General features: G+C 43.6%; 1 protein-coding gene across 1 annotated transcript in view; it reads right to left on the minus strand.

Moving 5' to 3' along the window:
* Window positions 1-20,321, minus strand: part of ARHGAP26 (Rho GTPase activating protein 26) — a gene marked incomplete in the record, with an annotated part of 513,022 nt that overhangs the window by 316,781 nt on the left and 175,920 nt on the right. Inside the window, 1 exon segment of the mRNA XM_027770414.1 lies at window positions 3,019-3,097. Coding sequence (XP_027626215.1) covers window positions 3,019-3,097 — 79 coding nt within the window.

Consider the following 20,321-nt stretch of genomic DNA (forward strand, 5'->3'; position numbering starts at 1 on the left):
ATAGTTTTAGAACTCTAGCCTATTGAGAGGGAAGTGGTAGTGGTTTTTTGTGGTGTTGTTTTGTTTTTTGTTTCTGTTTTGTTTTGTTTGTTTTGTTTTTTAAGCCAAACTAAAAATAGTACGCCATGCCAGGATTTTTCTTTCCATTTTCTTCCCCATGAGTTGAAGAATCATTTGGAAGAATTGTGAAATGAAATGAGTGAGAATTCTTAGAAGGCAGTTTGGTATTTAATCTCTATTAGAGATGCAAACCTAACACAGGGTTAGACTCAGCGCTAGTGCTAGCCCTCCACCCGTAGAATCCTTTTTCATCTCATCTTCCTTGAAGTACTACTGGGCTATTGGAAAAGTCACGACACTTTTTTTTTTTTTTTTTGGCATAGAAAAAAATGTGTCGTGACTTTTCCTACGACCTAATTACATGCCCTGGGTGCTGGCAGGGCCCTTGGCTGTCGACGTGTAGCCTGGAGTTCCCACTTTACTTTCTGTGTTACAGATAGATGTGGCCGTATCATTTTGTTTGGGATGATGTTAGTGATGTGTGCACCTCTGGGTCCTTCAAAATGCTTGCCTTTGACACTCTCATCTCCATTTTTAGGCCAAAAAATGGCAATGATGAAAGCAACCTGGAGAGTCATGAGGGTGAGGATGGCTTTACAGGCATTAGCTAAGTGCTTTACAGGCATTAGCTCTTTTCACTCACTGAAACCTGTTTGCTCTTTAAAACTGAGCACAAAACCTCCAGAAAACAAGCACGCAATATCAGATGGTGTTTATTGGGTTTCCATTACAAATGGCACTCCAATAGCTCTGCTAGGGATAGACTGCTCACTTCTGGGAGCTAGGGAGAAATCCCCTTCTATCTTCCTTAAGCCATTGTTAGTTTGGAACCTCTCTGCTACAGCAACCTAAACCTATACCCTACTAAAACAGTCACCTGCTAGCTGTGCAACTTGGGGTAAGTTGTTTAACCTCTAAGCCTCAGTTTCTGCACCTATAAAATGGAACCATGAGGGACCAGCAGTTAGCGTAATGTCTACATAGCTGGACTCCTACGTAATTGACCGCGGTTCGAGTCCCAGATCTGGTGGCTTAAACTCATGCCAGGCATGTGTGTGTGCATACCCAAGATCCCAAGAGGAGAATGGAGGAGAAGAGATTGTAGCATGGCCATCTCCCCTGGGGAGTGATTTCTCACTTTCTGTCTCTCTGTCTCTTTCTGGCGAGTGCATGTGCCCTATAGCAAAAACCTCTCCAGAAAAAGAAAAAAAAAAGGGAAAAAAAATGGGACCAGGAAACTTATTTCATAAGATAAATAATTGAGTTAAGAGATATAACATGTCTAATCTTGTGCCTAACAAGTCCCCAACTAATAATAGATGATGCTAGCAAAGACGAGGAACATCTAAGAAAGTGCTTTCTAAGACCTCTAACATCAAGCAGCTATGGTACCCACGAAGCCTTAAAGATAAAAATGCCTATCAGCATTTGATAGATTCTGTATGTTAAAATGCACTCAGAAAAAAAATTAGGGCTACCTTACATTTTAGCCCAGAAGAATTAAGATTAAATCATGTTTAATTATAGTTTAGCAAACTGTGCCTAAATCTTCAAGTAGTTCTTTAAATCTTACTCTGTATTATTACATGTTAGGCAAATACTAGTTATTTGCTCATGCTTAGTTGACTGAATTGAGTCCCATGCTTGTATAAAACATAGATAAGGGGACCAGCCGGTGGCACAGTCATTAAGGTGCTGGACTCCTACAGGGCCGACCACGGTTCAAGTCCCAGACCTAGCAGCTTGCTTTCTCACTTGGGACCAGCAGATGGCATAATGGCTAAGTTGACCATAGTTGGAGTTCCGGACCCAGTGGCTTAAACTCATGTCAGGCCAGTGTGCAGGGGTACTCAAGATCCAGAGAGGAGAACGGAGACAAGATTGCAATGTGGCCATCCCCTCTGTGCAGGGGTGATTTCTTGCTTTCTATCTCTCTGGTGGTGAGCACATGTGCCCTATAGCAAAAACCTCTCCAAAAAAAAAAAAAAAAGACAGTTGAGGAGAAAGATATATTCATCTATACTGCCAGATCACCACCACTCCAGGCTCAGAAGGAGACATATGAATGAACTGGATTTGTCTTCACTGGCCATTAAGCTTTAGGCACTGAGTTCTACAGTCAGTGGGGCAGTAGTCTGCTTTTCCTTTGCACACATTTTGTCCCTTGGGGCAGTACCTTTGTGAGTATTAATTACTGGCATCACGGATCTTCTTTTGGTGGAACACAGTTAGGCTGCACCTTTAGGATTTGTCTAGCCTTGAGATACTGCAGTTGAGATTCTTGGCTCTATGAAAGAGCACTACTCTGATACTGGGGTCTGCCCCACGGCTCTCGAATGACGCCTACAAGCCATGAGATGCAGAAAAACCACAAGATTACATCACCCAGCTGAGGCTAGCATCTCCGAAATGGGAGCATGAATCACATCCCAGGCTTAACTCCTTCCGTCCACCCTGATAATGTCTCACTGCTTATAACGGGATATGAGTTACTACGATGACGGGAAGATGAACCAGACAACAATGATAAAAGATGCTGATAACCTATATGCACTGTTATGACCATTTATCCCATTAAGATGGGTTTGAGAGAATGCTCCTACTCCATGGAGTCATCCTATAGTCAATAAGCATTCATTGAGCCAGACTGCATTCTGCCTCCTCCAAGGAGGCAGTATGCCTGCCTCTACAAAGGGGGCATTCTGGTGCGGTATGCAGAACACATGCCTGAGGACTGAGAGGCCAAAGCTCCGGAACTACATGCACACAAACGCAACCTCAACATCCACAAACATCGACCTGAGATTTAAAAGATTTTAAAAACTACCTCTGGTACACTGATTGCAAGGGCTCAAGGCTTTGGAACAACAGCAAAAATCACAGCACCAGCAAAGCAATAAACAACTCAAGACCTTTATTCTTGCTCTACTTCCCTGAATTGTTACTTTTGTTACTTACAGGTTCCCGGCCATCCATGGCTTCCATCCAGAGCCTCCGGTCCTCTTCCGACAACGCCTGCATGGTGATAACCCCTGGCCTGTGGATAAAGGGACATGGATATGAACTCAGTGCCACATGTAGAGAGACTGACAAAGGTAAACCTTAAAGAAACACCTACCCACCAGACTGAGTGGTTGCTAGGGTAAATGACATGAAAAGAGGAATGACCTCTGGTTTTTCCAAGCCATCTTCTCATCTCAAAAAGCAAAGCCACCTCCAGACCAGCAGGTGGTATAGTGGTTGAAGCACTGGACTCCCACATGGCCAACTGCAGTTCAAGTCCCAGACCCGGTGGCTTAAAATTCACACCAGGCACATATGCATGCATACATGCCCGAAATTCCAAAAAAGAGAATGGAGGATAAAGGACTGCTATATGGCCATCTCCCCAAGGAGTGATTTCTCACTTTCTCTGTCTCTCCAGTGAGTGCAAGCACCCTATCGCCAAAAACAAACAAACAAACAAACAAAAACCTTTAAAAATAAAGAGGGACCAGCAGTTAGCGTAATGGCTGTCACTGGACTCCCACGTAGTTGACCGTGGTTCGAGTCCTGGACCCGGCAGCTTAAACTCATGCCGGGCGCGTGTGCGTGCGTGCCCAAGATCCTGAGAGGAGAATGGAGGAGAAGGGATTGTGGCGTGGCCATTCCCCCGGGGGGTGATTTCTCGCTTTCTGTCTCTCTGTCTCTGTCTTTCTGGAGAGTGCATGCTCCCTATAGCAAAAACCTCTCCAAAAAATAAACTAATTAATTAATTAAAATAAATTAAAGAAAGAAAGAAAACAGAGCTTCCTCCCTGAATCCCTCTCCATAAGCCTATCTCCCTTAGAGAGGCAGAAAGAAACCTAGAAGATATGACCCATTTTACAGGTAAGGGACACAGAGGAGTAAAGTGATTTCCTTTAGACCTTCCTTTAGACCTTTCTAAATGTTTACTTTACTCAAGAGAGAAATACAATAAATGTGTACTGAAGTGGATGAAATGATTGGACTCGAGATAAAAGGAGGGAAAAACATCCAAGCGGGAAGCATGCTGGTGTCCTAGTATTTAGCCCAAGGCTTTTAAACTGTTTTTTTTGACATGCAGGAGCTTTATAGAGGTAATTAGCTTTGTAGTTATGATTCTATTAAATGTACATCGTATTTTATTTTAATGAATACTTAACCATGTCAGGTGCTAAGTGCTTTACAGGCATTAGCTCTTTTCACTCACTGAAACGTGTTTGCTCTTTAAAACTGAGCACAAAACTTCCAGAAAACATGCATGCAGTATCAGATGGTGTTCATTGGGTTTCCATTACAAATGGCACTCCAAGAGACTGTGCCAGAAAAATGACCTTGGGAGAAGCAGCTGAAAGCTCTCTACTCTCACTTATGCAGGATTTCTTCACTTAGGGTCTACAGATTGGTCCCAGAGTGTCCCTAAACCACCCACAGCTCCAAATTATGTGATGTTTCTGTAGAAGTAATTCAAACTGTCCATTAGATTCTCAATGCAGCCAGCAATCCACAAAAAAGTTAAGAATTGCTGATTAAAACCTTTACCTTTAAAGTCTGAGAAATCCTAAAATGGAAGAAAAGGTTCACTGACCAAGAAGTCAAGTCCTGCTGCCATCTGAACCCATGCTCATGATCCCACAGCAACACAGCCCTAAAAACAACATCAAGCTCTTGGCAGCAATACACGCTGTACAAGCCTAGGCCTCACAAACACCCAAGCCTATTATCTCCGCTCCTAGCTTATTTCTGTAGCCCCAATGAATATGCTAGACCTATTTATGTTTAACACTTTTGGATTATTTTAGGCTTTTGTTGTTTTGTTTTCCACAGGGAATATGCATACACTGGAGAGAGAAAGAGAGAACCAGAGAGGGGGAAAGTGAGAAATAACCCCCTAGCAGGGATGGCCACACAGCAGTCCCTTCTCCTCCATTCTCTTCTTTTGGGCACATGCACACACGCACCTAGCATGATTTTCAAGCCACCAGCACCAGGACTCAAACCGTGGTCAATTATGTGGGAGTCCAGAGCCTTAACCACCATGCCACCTGCTGGCCCCTGTTTTACATATTTTTAAAATCACACTTGCTTATTTTCATTGATCATCCCTCAACATCTCCTAAGATAAAAACAAAGACATGAGCGTGTAAGTACAGAGGATTTGTAGGTATGAGTGGTATCGGGGTAGAGGTATGAAGGTGTAAGGGTATGAATGAGTAGGCTTAACATGTGTGTTTATGTGTGAAAAAGAGTGCAAGACACAGAAAAGCAGAGGCTGTAGGAGTGGGTGTGATGAGGAAGATGGGTAGGTGTGCTGAAGCTGGGGTTGGGGCGACTCTGATATCTGACAGCGTGGTCACTGCCATGAAGGGTACTCTGGACACTGGCATCATAGCACAAAGATGACTCAGAAGATGGAATAACTCCTTTCCACAAGCACCTTCTCTCTCTTGTCTTCTCAAAAATTCTCTTTTTTGATCCCAGTGCCCATTTCCTACCATCAGTCCATTCAATCAACATGCCAGACTCACTGCGTCTGCAGGCTGTGCTCACAGCTATGGCTCTACACAGCTGACCCTGTGTCTGCAGAGAATAGTGGATCAACTCTACCCTTTCAACTTTCAGAAAGCCAAGCCCAAAGTTGTAATGAGTTTGAAACAGTTTCTTGAGCTAGTCTACTGGACCAGATCTCTGAGTGCTGGTCAAGGTGCTGTAATCATGCCTTCTGCTCCAGAATCAAGCATTCCCTTAAAATGGAGATTCCCAGTCCAGTCCACCTACTGAGTCTGCACTGTTGGGCTGAGCATCAGAACAGGATTTTCACCAACCGTCCCGGTGATTCTGAAGTACAGTTAGATCTAAGGCCCATGCCCGTGATCTGGGCTCACTCCATCCTCATTCTTTTCCTTCTTGTCCCCCCTACATTAAAGAACAAAGGCACCCTCCTCTCGACACTAGGGTCAAGGAGCCCATGTGTTTCTGGTTCATTTCCTGCTAAGGACTCACCAGCAAAGAGTGAGATCATAAGAGGTGCCTACACACCAAGATCTCAGGGGCCTACGGATGCCACATCAACTTCATGGCGCACAGTGAGAAATTTCCACCCAGAGCCACAAAGAGGAAGTTCAGACACTCTCAGAGGTTGTGAAGGGTGGGCCACTTGGTCTTGGTAACCAGGAAAGTCAACAGGATTTGTTTTCATTTCAAGAAAAAAAATCAAAATAAAGTTCTTTCCCACATGTCATCTTGTTCCCTTTGTGGGGCAGTGCTGGGGAGACAGGGGGCAGATGGTGGCTGGCAGATAAAGGGGACTTAATACACTTAGTTCTAATCCTATCAAGCCACATTCAGATACTTTTCTTCTCAGTACATACATCTGGGTCACAGTATGGATCACCATCCTTTCTAGGTATCTGGTAAATGTTCATTTGGCTCCAAGTTGCTTATCCTTTATGACCATTAAAACCATTATTACATAAATCTCTTATCTATGTGCAAATTTCTTAGAGCTAAAGTAAAACAGTCAATTTTCTTTATTTTGGAATCAAACAACAACTTTCTATATTTATATCCTCTTTCTTTCAAAACAGGCAAAACCCTCAGTGACTCTACACTACCCTTGTCAGTCCCTATAAGATAACAAATTCAGATTTTCTCTTACAGGGCTTCAATTTAGTTCACATCTGAACTGCATATGGCTTTTTAATGGCAAAAAATGATGGGGGAGGAGAAAAAGGAAGAGACAGAGGAAGGAAGAGATGTGGAATGAAGAAGGAAAAATGTAAAACAATGAGAGAAAGGGAGTAAATAATGAGTTCTTTCTAGCATTATAGAAAAATTGTGATCCTGGGGGCCAGCATATGGCATGGTGGATAAGGAGGCTGGATTCCTACATGGCTCACTGTGGTCTGAGTCCTGGGCCCAATGGCTTGAAACTCAACTCCAGGCATGTGTGCAGGCAAGCCCAAAATGCCGAGAGGAAAATAGAGAAGGGATTGTGGTATGGCCATCCCCTCTGGGGGGTGATTTCTTATTTTCCCTTTCTCTATCTCTGTCTGTCTCTCTCATCTCCATTGCATGAATGCACCCTATGGCAAAAAATCTAAAAAATAAACAATCGTGATCCTCTTAGCCGCAACAATAAAAGAACAACAATCATAACCTAGCGCTACTTGCCAGTTGCTGTGCTCTACACTATATATAAATTAATTAATTTAATCTTCACAGCTATAGCATGAGGTAGGTGTATTCTTGGCTCACAAGGGAAAATACCTTGTCCCCAATTAGAGAGCTAGCGAGTTACAGTCACGATGTGAATACAAGCAGTGTAGTTCTTAACCCTTGCACACAATGCCTCAACAAATGTGAAGGTGCATAAACCTCAGAGAGCTCATGTTGATCCCCCAAGTCCTCCAGTGGCAAAATTGAAAAGAAGTAAGACACAGAAGACTACAATGATTCCATGGATATGATGTTCAAACACTTGGCAAAACTCACCTATGGTGACTTCAGAAGAGTGATTATGTTTGAGGAAGGGGTATGGGCAATGACTAAGAAGGGACACAAGGGAGCTTTCTGGGATGATAGAAATGTTACACACACACACACACACACACACACACACACAGATGTAGTTCTATAAATCAGTGCCGGATGTGGGTCAAGTGATTCTATAAATATATATTTATTTTATATATATATATATATGTGTGTGTGTGTGTGTGTGTATTAGTTTTTGCTATGTGATATGTCCACCTGCCAAAGAAAGACAGAGAGGGGAAGAGAAGGGAGAAGGAAGGAGTTAGAAAGCACCCCTCCAGGGGGGATGATTAAGCTGAAATCCCTTCTCCTCCACTCTCCTCTCAGGATTTGGGCACGCAGGCACAAGCATATGGCATGTTTTCCAAGCAACCAAGTTGGGACTCGAAATACTCACTCAGCCATGCAGGATCCAGCCGCCTTAACCACCAAGCCATCTGACTGGCCTGATTCTATCTCTTGACCTGGGTGATGACACAGATCTGTGTGTGTATGCATACACGTGTGAGTTAAAAGTCATTAAAACAGAGACCTAAGATTTGTGCATTTCACTATGATTATACCTCGACTAAAAGAATGCTTTAAAATATCCAGAAGATGACATCTCATCAATAACATGGGCTCATGTATCCTGACTCTATTTACACTCTCTGTGTAGCCCCGGCAGACCCAACTGAACTATTCTACACTAATCTTATGACTGTATTTAAAGTTCAATGGTTTATTCACCAGGACTACCTCGGGGTATACTGGGATGGTTAAATAGGAAGTAGATATGGCACTTCAGTGTGTCAGACACACAGTAAATGCTCCGAAAATCGGTTATCACAGGGGCAGCTGGAGGCAGGGTGGGAGGAAACAGGATGGTAAGTGTGGAATAGTCTCAAAATTATGGCCAGAGAAGGGCTGGAGCACACAGTTTCAAAAGGAAATTAAACAACCCACAGGTGCTGCTAATAGGCATGATTCTATCCTCCAACACACTCACACGCGGCCCTGAAAATGTCGCCTCCACCACAAAGCACGCAGGGCTCAGGGCTGCAGGCTGAAAGGACACACCAGTTCTGACATCATGGCCATTTCCTTTTTCCTCCTGGGTAAGCATCAAAGCGGCCTACTAGGCCTTTTTGAAATTAATGTCTGATAACTGATAAGGAAAGAGAAGGGGTCTTTGGTAAATTCTCCAAAATCTGCCAAGGAGCTCCCTCTACCCACCAGATGAAAGAAAGACCAAATGACTTAAATATCCCTTCTGGAGCTCTATCTTAACTGCATACTTGAAACACAGCACTTCCTCTTTACTCTAAACAGTGTACATCCTCGGTCAACACTGTATCTGGATCGGCTCGAGAATCCTGAAAGAGGATCTGCAATGTTCTCTAAGCTGGTACCCCACCTGCCACACTCCGGGAGTGATGCAGAAAATAGTCCCTCATTTACCACAGGGCAAGTTGCTACCGACGACCTATCTTCTCCAACCCTGGCCTCCGAAGAGCTCACAGAAAGCAAGCCACAGTTGGGCCAAACACCCAGAATCCGAGGACCACCGATAGCAGCTCATGGCTTTCTGACCAGCCAAGACGAGCAGAATCACAATCAACCCTGATTTTAGGGTTACTCGACAGCTTCCCTACTCTAATCTTATTCCTGAATCTGAGTCAACAATAGTGATCTCAGCGGCTTGGCAATTTCCCCGCTTCCTATTGGACAAGGAAACACTGTTATGAACTCCACCCCAGTGAAACAAACATGCTCAGACTCTAACAGTACTGTTCTTTCTAAGTCAACCTCAAAGATTTAGGGTTTACTCATTCATCAGACTATAAATCTTCTGCTGGCAAGAGTTCATTTCCCAACTTCCATCTATAATACTGTACTTTTTAAGTGTCACGGTCAGAGTAAATGACCTGTACCCACAGAAACACACACTATTTTTTTTTTGGAGAGGTTTTTGCTATAGGGCACATGCGCTCGCCAGACAGACAGAGAGAGAGAGAGAGATGGAGACAGAAAGCGAGAAATCACCCCCCAGGGGGGATGGTCACACCGCAATCCCTTCTCCTCCATTCTCCTCTCGGGATCTTGGGCACGCACCCACACGCGCCCGGCGTGAGTTTTAAGCCACCAGGTCCGGGACGTGAACCGCGGTCGACTATGTGGAAGTCCAGTGACATAGCCATTACGCTAACTGCTGGTTCCCACACTATTTTTTCTAAGAGATTGTTTTTGCTATAGGGCACCTGTGCTCGCCAAAGAGACAAGAGAGAGAGACAAAAAGACAGGAGTGAGAAATCACCCCCCAAGGGGGAATGGCCATGCTGCAATCCCTTCTCCCCCATTCTCCTCTCAGGACTTTGGGCATGCAAACACACACGTATGGCATGAATTTCAAGCTTGTGAGTTCGCAACTGAAACTACAGTCAGCCATGTGGGAATACAGCGACGTAACCTCTATGCCATCTACTGGTCCTGAAACACACATTCTTTCAGCCTGGGCGTGAAACCTGCCCCACTATGCTTCCACAGGAAGAGAAAGGGAAATGATGACGACTGAGGATGGGCTACCATCCACAGAAGAAAGAGCTTTGCAAGTGCCAGAGAAGAGATGCAGTCCTTTGTTTCTGAAGTGCTCCAGGGACAAACTGATTTCAACCATTCCTGGGCAAGGACAAGGTCCCAGGTTCAGTAGAGCTTCATTTACACAAAGCTATAGCTGAAGGCATGCAGGATAATCTTGAAGAATGGCGTCTTTTCCACATCTGTTTGTGAGACTGCAGACTCCAATGTCTATAGAAACCAGGGAACTAAGAAAAATGAAGGAAACTGGGTAAGAAATTCTCTACTGCCTCAAGGCATAAAGACTTCATATTCCTTAAAAGATGCAACTCTGCTTTTTTCTTTTGCACTTTTACTTTTGGATAGAGACAAAGGAACAAATAAGTATTTCCCTCCATGGGAAAAAAGAACAGTGCAAGTGCAAGGCAAAAGGGTGGCTGTCACCAGTCATCATGGGGTGGGCAAGTCGGCAGGTCATGGTGAGATTGTGCACCACCTAAAGGATATACATGCCTGTTAGCTTGACCCACATCTGGCACCTGAGAAGACACGATCTGTGCTTACCAGATTTTTCCAGTGTTCACATGTTGCTCAGATACTACCAAAGTCAAACAATCCACGTGAGCAGACCACAAGTTTGCAACTTCTTGTGTATGTGTCTGACTTCCTTGGTCTCTTCTACCTGAGCTCCAGTCCAGGTCATCAGGGCACAAGATAAAACCATCCATTGCACTAGCACCAACGACGATGCATGTCTGTATTCCTGACTCTCCAGGCCAACCCAGCAGACATCTCCAGTTCACCCACAGAAAAGGAACTTGGGGGACCAGCAGTTAGAGTAATGGCTATGTCGCTGGACTCCCATGTAGTCCACCACAGTTCAAGTCCTAAACCCAGTAGCTTAAACTCATGCTGGGCTTGTGTGCATGTGTGCCCAAGATCCCGAGAAGAGAATGGAGGAGAAGGGATTGCAACGTGGCCATCCCCCCAGGGGGTGAATTCTCGCTTCCTGTCTCTCTGTCTTGCTCTGTCTTTCTGGCAAGTGCACATGACCTACGGTGAAAAAAAAAAAAAAAATCTCTCAAGAAAAGGGAACTTGGGCTACGTCCTCTTCTTTTTGAATACTCCGGGACCCAGCATCATCACTGGAGGGCAACAGTAATCCACTCTTTGGAGACCACAAGTTATGAATCTGTACGGCTACTTATACATGCTCTAATACAATGAACCTCTCAGGCCCCTGTGCGTTACCGAGCCCACGGCATAAGAAGATACCAGGATGCGCCATGAGAAGCGTGGCGGGGTACAGGTGAGACAAAGAAACCAGAAGTTGCTACCTGGTGACTGCAAACCGCAGCTAAGATTTACTGAGTGCCCAAGCATTGTGCGAGGGACTTTTCTCACCTAATTGTTCATTCCTCATGATAACTACATGAAGTGGGTACTATAATGATGCCTCTTTTTTTAAGTGCAAGAACTGTCACACCTACGATGTGTCAAAGCCTGACCTTGAACCCAGGTGTGCCTGACTCTAGAGCAAAGCCCATACCTTAACCACGATACTATACTGCCCCCATGTGCATGCAGGGAATGTGTTCTGGGATCTCTTTAGAAGGAGGGAGGAGGAGAGGAGGAAGGCTGCCTGTTCCCCCATGCACACACACACACACACACACACACTGTACTTTTTTTAAAAGTAGCTTCCAATCAATTACTTAGAAAGGATCTGATCCTAATGAATGAATGAATCATAACCTATTAATGTCTGCAGCACTGACCTTGGGAAGACAGATCTTGAAATAATTAGGACCATAGCAATAAGAGTAGAAAGAAAAAATATTGCCAGGCACATCAGATAATTTCTTATATTTTTAGTTTAAAAGACACTGAAGTTATAAAACATCAGGAAGCCCAGACAAGGACATCTCTGGCATATTAAATTGTATGGCCCTTCAATGTAACAGACACTAAGTGCCTGTCATGCCAACCATGAGGCTGGGCATTAGGAACATGGGAGTAATTACATCTTAATGCACTGCACCAGGAGAAAGCATTATTAACTGACGGGATTAGTAAGATACGGAGAATGCAAATACTTAATACTCTTTATAATAAACTACAAAAAAATATCTCCAGTTCATTTTTTTTTCTCATTTTTACTCCTAGATCTCACATTGAACAGAAATACACATTAAGAGGAATTTACTGGCGGAATTGTTTCCTCTCCTCAGATTTATGTAATAGCAACATTTTGGTTTCTTTTTTTTTTTTTTTTTAGTTCCTTTTATACTTAGAAATTAGCATATAAACTTGCTCACTCGGTCCACAGAAGTCCAAATTTCACTTGACTTGAAAATTACAGACTAACGGAGCCAGCAGTTAGCGTAATGGCTATGTCGCTGGACTCCCATGTAGTCGACCGCGGTTCGCGTCCTGGACCCGGTGGCTTAGAACTCATGCGGGCGCGTGTGCGTGCGTGCCCAAGATCCCGAGAGGAGAATGGAGGAGAAGGGATTGTGGCGTGACCATCCCCTCTGGGGGGGTGATTTCTCACTTTCTGTCTCTCTCTGTCTGTCTGGCGAGTGCAAGCGCCCTATAGTGAAAACCTCTCCAAAAAATTAATAAATAAATTACAGACTAACAAGTAGAACTGTGGATCCTCGGTCATGGTCCGAGCAAATCCATCAACCACTACATCACATTCTTACTTAAACCAGAATCGAACAACAAACCCTCTCATTTAATTATAAACAAAACCCCAAAAAACTAAATTCCAAATTCAAAGGACATGAATTCTGAAGATTCTCAGAACTTCTCAACTAGCTTATTTTACAGATCAGCCAAGAAGCAATTCAGAAAGTCTGACATCTCCCTGCACCCAAACCAGAGCAGTATAACACCCCATGAGGAAGGAAAGGGTCATTTCCTGCCTACTATGTCAATGGCATTGAGACCAGCACTCTAATCCAACCAGCAGGAAGGCGAAATCAAATATTATTCCGAACAAGGGGTGAGAAGGGGAGGGAGGGGAAGTTCAAAACCAGGAAAAATGGATTCATCTGTTGCAAAAGATAAAGGCAGACTGCTCCAAGAGGGAGAGAGGACGGCCCGATTTCTCAGCACACACTGACGGCGGGATCCATGTTTTCTTCACCGTCATCAAAAAAAGCCATCCTTGAAGCAAAGAGCCAGGAACGTTAGTACAGAAAGCCAGGTAAAAGGTAATGTTTAAACAGAGGCGTGACTAACAAAGCATGTTTGCATTTGCAGGGAAGTGGGTATGACTGACCCATGGTGAAAGGGTGGGAGGAAGGAATTTCTAGAGAAAGAATGAGTTACTGAGAACACCTTTCCTTTAAGGCGTGATATGCGCATGATGATTTCTCATCCAGAAAACAAACACACGCCCCACGGACTGCAAACGTCAACTGTGAAGGGCAACTAATTTTCAACTGGACCTTTTAATAATGGCTAATACATACACAAAACTGCCATCTAGAGGCTGAATGCTTACACAGGCTGTTACGTAAGATGATCCTTTCCAGAAAACACACAATCTCACGGTCACAAAATTTCACAAAGATATACAAACCAGTGCATGCTCACGCACCACATGCCAAACTATTAATAGAGGTAGCAGGGCTATTTTAATTTAAAATTAGTGTCATCTCCTTTTGAAACCACAAATTAGAAGAAAGAGCATAAAGCTTTTTACTTTTTGAAGGAAATATACAGGTTATCACATGTGAGTGTTCCTCAAAAAGTTCATGGAAAATGTGTATTATGAAAAGATTGTTAGGGCCAGCAGAAAGCTGGAGAATGAGGCAGCTGAATCTCACATGTCCTATTTTGTGGTTCAAGTCCTGGACCTAATAGCTTAAAAATCACACCAGGCACATGTACACACATGCCCAAAGAGAACAGAGGAAAAAGGATTGTGGCATAGCCATCCTCCCTGGAAGGTGATTCCTCTCTCTGTCTCTGTCTGTCTGTCTGTCTGTCTGTCTCTCTCTCTCTCTCTCTCTCTCTCCATCTCGGAAGTGCAGGCACCCGCTATGGCAAAAATTTAAAAGAGAGAGAGAGAGAAAGGAAAGGATTAAGTAAGATTACATGTGAATTTCAAAAAATGTTGCACCAAAATAAACTTATATTTTAGGGCCAGTGGGTAGCATTGTGGCTAAGGTGACTGGATCCCACATGGCTGACTGTGTAGTTCAAGTCTCTGACCTGGTGGCTTCAGACGCATGTATGCCTAAAATCTCGAGAGTAGAATGGAGAAGAAAGGATTGCGGTATGACCACCCCCACTAGGGTGTAATTACTCATTTTCCCTCTCTCTCCACTTGTCCCTGTCTCTGTCTGCCTCTCCCTGGCAAGCATGCATGCCCTAGAGAAAAAGAAATTAAAAGAAAGAGAGAAAGAAAGATAAACTCATACTTTAATCTCATTTTTCATGACCTTCTTAAAGTCAGTTGTATACAGGTTCAAACTGGAATCTTTCTCTAGCCAGTCCTTTCCACATACACCTTTGATGCACCTGGATTCACTCTCGGCTATGGATGATTTGGAAAGTCATGCTGCATAGGAAAAGGACACCATTAAGACAAAAGGTGGGCTCACAGAAATGCCCACCAAAGCCAAGGTTTGCTGTAAGCACAATGAAGTCTCAGGTTTGGGGGATCTAGGGAAAAAAAAATCTTGAGGGCATAGCTTTTTCAGACACAAGACTATTAGAGGAATACAATCATATTTCATGTTCAAACCAATCTGCAGGGCACCGGGATTGGCCTCTCCTTACAGATGTGGTTAAACCATCTGCCCAGGGTCACACAGCTAGCAAGGGACAGATCCCAGAGTCAAACGTAAGGCTGCTTTGGCCTTTTCCCCCACTATGTTAACTGTTTTTTTCTTTATTCATGAGTGAGTGCATTGCCTGTGAGAGTGAGTGAGGGGAGCACTCCTTATAGGGATTGTTCACACTATAACCCCCTTCGCTTTCTCCGGTTGTCACACACGTGGGTACTCACACACATGCCTGACATGCTTCAGGCTGACTGAGCAAGGGATTCAAACAGGCAGGATGTGGGATCTGGCTTCTCGGGCGGCACATGACTACTGCACCAGGGCGCAGGTCCGCGCTTTGATCTTTCACCTGCATCACATGGCCTGCTAGAAAATCATACTCGAAATGCAGGCACGGATTGGTTTGAGGGTTCTGGAAGATTCTGCAGATTTCCACAAATCTTCCTAGCCTGAATGATTCTGATTTTAACCCACCTTCCCATTTTCCTGGATTACATTTACCCCAGCTGTACACAAATGCAAGTTATATGTGTATTTGCTGAATTTTTTGTTTAAACTGCATCTAACCTGATGAAGCTCCCCTAGTCTCATACGTACCAGTTCAACGAATGCAGTAGCCTGTCTCAGAACGGCATTACTGCAAAGAACAAAACTGAACAACCGCAAGCACACAGTTATGTTAGAAGCTGTATAGAAATGATGTTCTTCTGCCTCTGGAAGCAAATGACTGGACAGACACGAGAACTGAACAGAGGTATACAAAACATACCTAATTAATTACCCAGTCGGCCAACACAAAGACACGCTCATTTCTATGAAAATGCCAGGGCAGTTGGTGGGAAGATGACGCTAGTGGGGCTGGGGCTGAGGAAATCTGTCTCCCTGGACCTATTCACAGGAAGCCTGCAAAAATGAGCTTCGGAATTGGAATAAAAGAAATCAGGTAAGGGCCTTTAGAAAGAAAGCCCAATAAATTCACAGTACTTCACACATTTTATATTCCCGTTGTCATTAGACTCTCTAGCATGTACATCCGTTCAATAAAAAGGGAGGGAGGGAAGGAATGAATTCAGGGTACTCCAGTCATGTCACTACTGTCTATAAGAATGGAAGGATTGGGGCTGGCCTTGTAGTCTGATGAAGAGAGCCACATTTCCCATGGCCAACTGGTGATGGAATCCTGGCCCTGGTGGCTTGAGAAACATGTAGGACATATATGTCCCAAATCCCAAGAGGATAGAAAAACAGAAGAAATGGGACTGTGATGCTTCCCCCTGCCCCCCCGACTCTGGTAAGTGTGCATTCCCTCCAACAATTTAAAAAAATAAATAATTTTTTTTAAAGGAAAAAAGAGAGAGAGAGAGAGACTAGAAGGGTTAAGTCTCCCTATTTGCTCCATTTTCCCACAGCATCCTGACCCTTTGGGTTTACAGGACATTCGCTATCCTGGGATTTATATCTTAGTTGCTTGTGTGTACGTGTGTGTGTGTGTGTGTACACAAATTCTACACTCGAAGGTAAGCTCCACAGGTATGAGCACTAGCCTCATCTTGGCCCCTACTATATCCTTAGCACCAAGGGCTCCTCCCACCTCTAACAAGCTGTCCTTTGCTGTCCCCTTCTGAAGGGTGCCAATGCTGAGAAAGGGGCACCCATGCCATACACCCATGGCATTTTCCCCTAAGGCCTTCTACTGGAGTCAACTAGTCCTACAGAAAAAAGTAAAGCATTCTAATTGTTTCCTTTCCCCACATATAAACATGCCCCCACTACCCCCCACCACCCCACCAGACTACAATGATGCAATGAACCCAAAGGAGCCTTTTTCTGTTACTTTCCATATGGTTTAGTGGCCCCTCCTGGAAAACATTTGGGAGAAAATATCCATGTGTCACTTACATCTGTGAGAAATTTCTTAAAAATAAACAAATCCAGGGATGCTGGCAAATGACTCCCACCATGATTCTTTAGCTTAAACAAATATTTTCCCTACGTTTGCTCATTAATTTCCGTAAGATGCTACATGGTGGACTTAATTATTCAAAGGGACTGAACACAGACATTGGTGAGTATCTGATTCACATACCACTATCCCTAAAGGCTGCTTTTAGATGATATCCTATTTTTTTTAATCTGGAAATTCTAAACTAGACTCAAAAGAATTGATAAACTTTAGGGGGAAAAAATGCTAAATCTCATCTTTACTCAACCAAACACTATAAAATGTAAACTTTTAGATGCTTATTACTATAGCAAGATAGTACTGGGTTGTCAGAAAAGTCATACATAGAAAAAAAAAATACATCATGACTTTTCTGACAACCCAATATAAAGGCACCCAAGAATGCTTCCTTATTAGGGTATTAAAAAAGGATCATTTTTAATACCTTATTAAGGTATTTATAAAGCTAATGCAAGTTACCATTCTCTTAAAAAAGAGAGAACATGCAGAAGGAAGGGAATTTCAGCTTTGTGACGTGAGAGCCCTTGTCAGTGGGCTTGTTCAAGGCGTGCGTGTTCAGCCATCCACTTAAAAGGCTGTCAGAGGCATGGGCGCTGCTTCACTGCGAGAGTCCCCGTTCAATACTGCACTTATTTCCTGCTGCTGTAAAAAAGTGCTACAAACTGGACATGTTCAGCAACAGAAACAAACTGCCTCATAGGTGTAAAGGCTCCAAGTTTAAGATCAGGGGTTGGGAGGAGAGTTCTGAGGTCCGTGAGGGAAACTCCAGACCGTACCTCCCTCCTAGCTTATGGTGGTCTGCTGGCAATCTTTGGCATTCCTTGACTTGGGGCGCACCACCCCCATCTCTGTCTTCGTGTTCACGTGACGTTCCTCCTGTGCACATGAGTCTCTGTGTCCAAACTTCTTTATAAAAACAGCCATCATACTGGATTAGGGCCACTCTAAGGACCTCATTTTTAACTTGGTTACCTCTACAGATCCTATCTCTAATAAGGTCACGTTTTCAGATACTGAGGATTAGGACTTCACATATAAATTTACTAGGGATAAAATTTAACCCATAATAAATACCTTCTAAAAAATAAGAAAATATTCTCCTTTGGAGCATGTGATAGCAGCAGCCCACAACCACTGGGTCCTCAGGAAAATCATAATGCATTTTGCAAAGAAAAAACGTCATGACTTTTCTTGACAATCCAAGATTACAAGTAATGCACAGTAACTTAAGGCTGTATCATTGTCTTAATGCTAGAGTCCTGAAACTGAGGATCAGAAGAAAGCAGACGGGAAATTCAGAGAACCACTGTGATGATTTAATTGACATAATACTTGGGCCTAAGTAAGTTTTCAATCTGGGACTAAAGAAATACAAAGAATTTCTACTAACTTTAATTTGTCAATGTTGGGAACAGCAAACCCCTTTTGAAGAACTCAAAGACAAGAAGAGCTCCTTCAGATTAGCCTGTGATTAGCCTGTAAACAACTGCTCATACTAGGCCAGGGCTCCTCCATAGTTTAGCTCTGAAAGAAAGGGGAGGGCCAGCTCCATGGCATGGTGTTTAAGGTAGCTGAGACCCACATAGCTGATGATATGGTTTGGGTCCCGGATCCATGACTTGAGAAATACACTGGGCAGATGAGCATGCATGCCACTATCCCAAAATGAGGGGGAGACAGTGGAGAAGCAGTTGAGGCATGACCATCCTCCACAGGGGATGCTTTCTCTCTATTCCTCTGGAGAGTGCAAACACCCTCTAGCAAAAACAAAAAAATAAAAAAGGTGTGGGCAAGAAAGAAAGGCACTAGCAAAATGTGGCCTCTGAAATACGGAAGCCAAGAAGGAAAGCTGTAGGATACAGAGAAGAGAGTATATACCTAGTTTTGAGATATCAAAGGTAACAAAAATGAACATATTAGAATATTGACTTCTGAAAAGGTAGTCCGTATTTAAAAGGATCTTTGATGCACAAAGTTGAAGAACTATAGCATAGCTCAAAATTCCAAAGCCCTAGATTAACACTTAATTTCCAGCTCATTCACGGGTCAAAGAGTCACAATAGTTCTTGCTGTAAGGATCTATGTCAGGGATTAACCCCTTTCTGCCAAGATTTGAGGATTAACAAACTGACAGCAATGCACTGGGACACAGTGACAGCAATCAACCCAAGAATGGCACCCCTGCTCTGATTCCTCCTACTCATGATAAGTTTTCCTGGAAAAAAAGAAATGAGTGTCACCTAAAAATAAAAGATAGAAGAAGAGATGTATAGAATTTAAAAAAAGAAAGAAAGAAAATAGCAAGCATGCGACACCTACTAAGTGCCATGTGCCTGGTGCTACGTTCTGTCTCTATTTTTTAATTTTGTTACGTGAGAATTTCTGAGGATTACAAAGTAGAAGATGTGAAGAAGAGCAAGTTGGAGCCTTCAGGTTTGCACCATGAGTTTATGATGCCAAACACAAACTAAGCAAGTGTGAAGAGCAGGTCTTAGACCTCCCAGCCTGCCAGCTGAATGCTGTGGCATCTCTGAAATACAACCACCGGCCGCACTGGGCTCATCATAGGAAAATACTTCGAAAATATGCTGAAGTTTTGAGAAAACAACACACACGCGAGAATGAGCTCCTGTGAAGCTCAGTTCAAAACCTCCTTCTGCCTTGGGTAAGCCGTCTCTAAACCGAGGAGCAGCAGCCTGGGGTTGGGCATCAGCTACCTCCCTGGGACGCAGTGATGAGTACAGGGAGCAGAGGAAGAGTGTTCTGCTTACAGAAAGCACTGTGTGATTTCTTCACCCCTCCCCCAGTTAACACCTTCGAACTAAAAATGTGGGATTTTATTGCGGTGGTGGTGGTGGTGGTTGCTTATTTCCTGGTAAAGTCAGCTGACTCCCAGGCTGGAAATCACCTTTTCTACTTAGCGATATTTGTCTCCTCCATATTAAGTGTTAAGCTCCTCAGTAAAGGAGCCTAAGTTTTGTGGGTTTGTTTTTGTTTTGTTTTGTTTTGCTGTGGTGGGGTGCAAAGTTTCTAAATCAGGGGAACGTTAGGTGCTCTGGTGAGACTATACTATGAAATGCATGGTATTTAAATACACTGGCTATCAGTAAGAATAGAGAATTCTGAAGAGTCTGAAAATGTGGATTTCAGGGTCTCGTTCTCAAAAGGTCGAACTGTCTAGGGCAGGGGCCAGGAATCGGCAGCTCTAACAAGCACTCCGGTGGTGAGTGCTGAATGCTGGTTGGTCTCACCACGTAATAAGAGATGCTGATGTAATCAACACACAGCTCCGATGTCCCTGAAAATCACTTCCTAAAGGCTATAGCTTCTGTTAGAAAATAAAATTTCAAAGTAAAGTCCAAAGGACAAAATTATTCAACTTTAAAAACTCACGACATCCC

This window comes from Tupaia chinensis, unplaced genomic scaffold (assembly GCF_000334495.1).
Source record: "Tupaia chinensis unplaced genomic scaffold, TupChi_1.0 Scaffold000132_1, whole genome shotgun sequence".
Taxonomy (NCBI): Eukaryota; Metazoa; Chordata; class Mammalia; order Scandentia; family Tupaiidae; genus Tupaia; species Tupaia belangeri.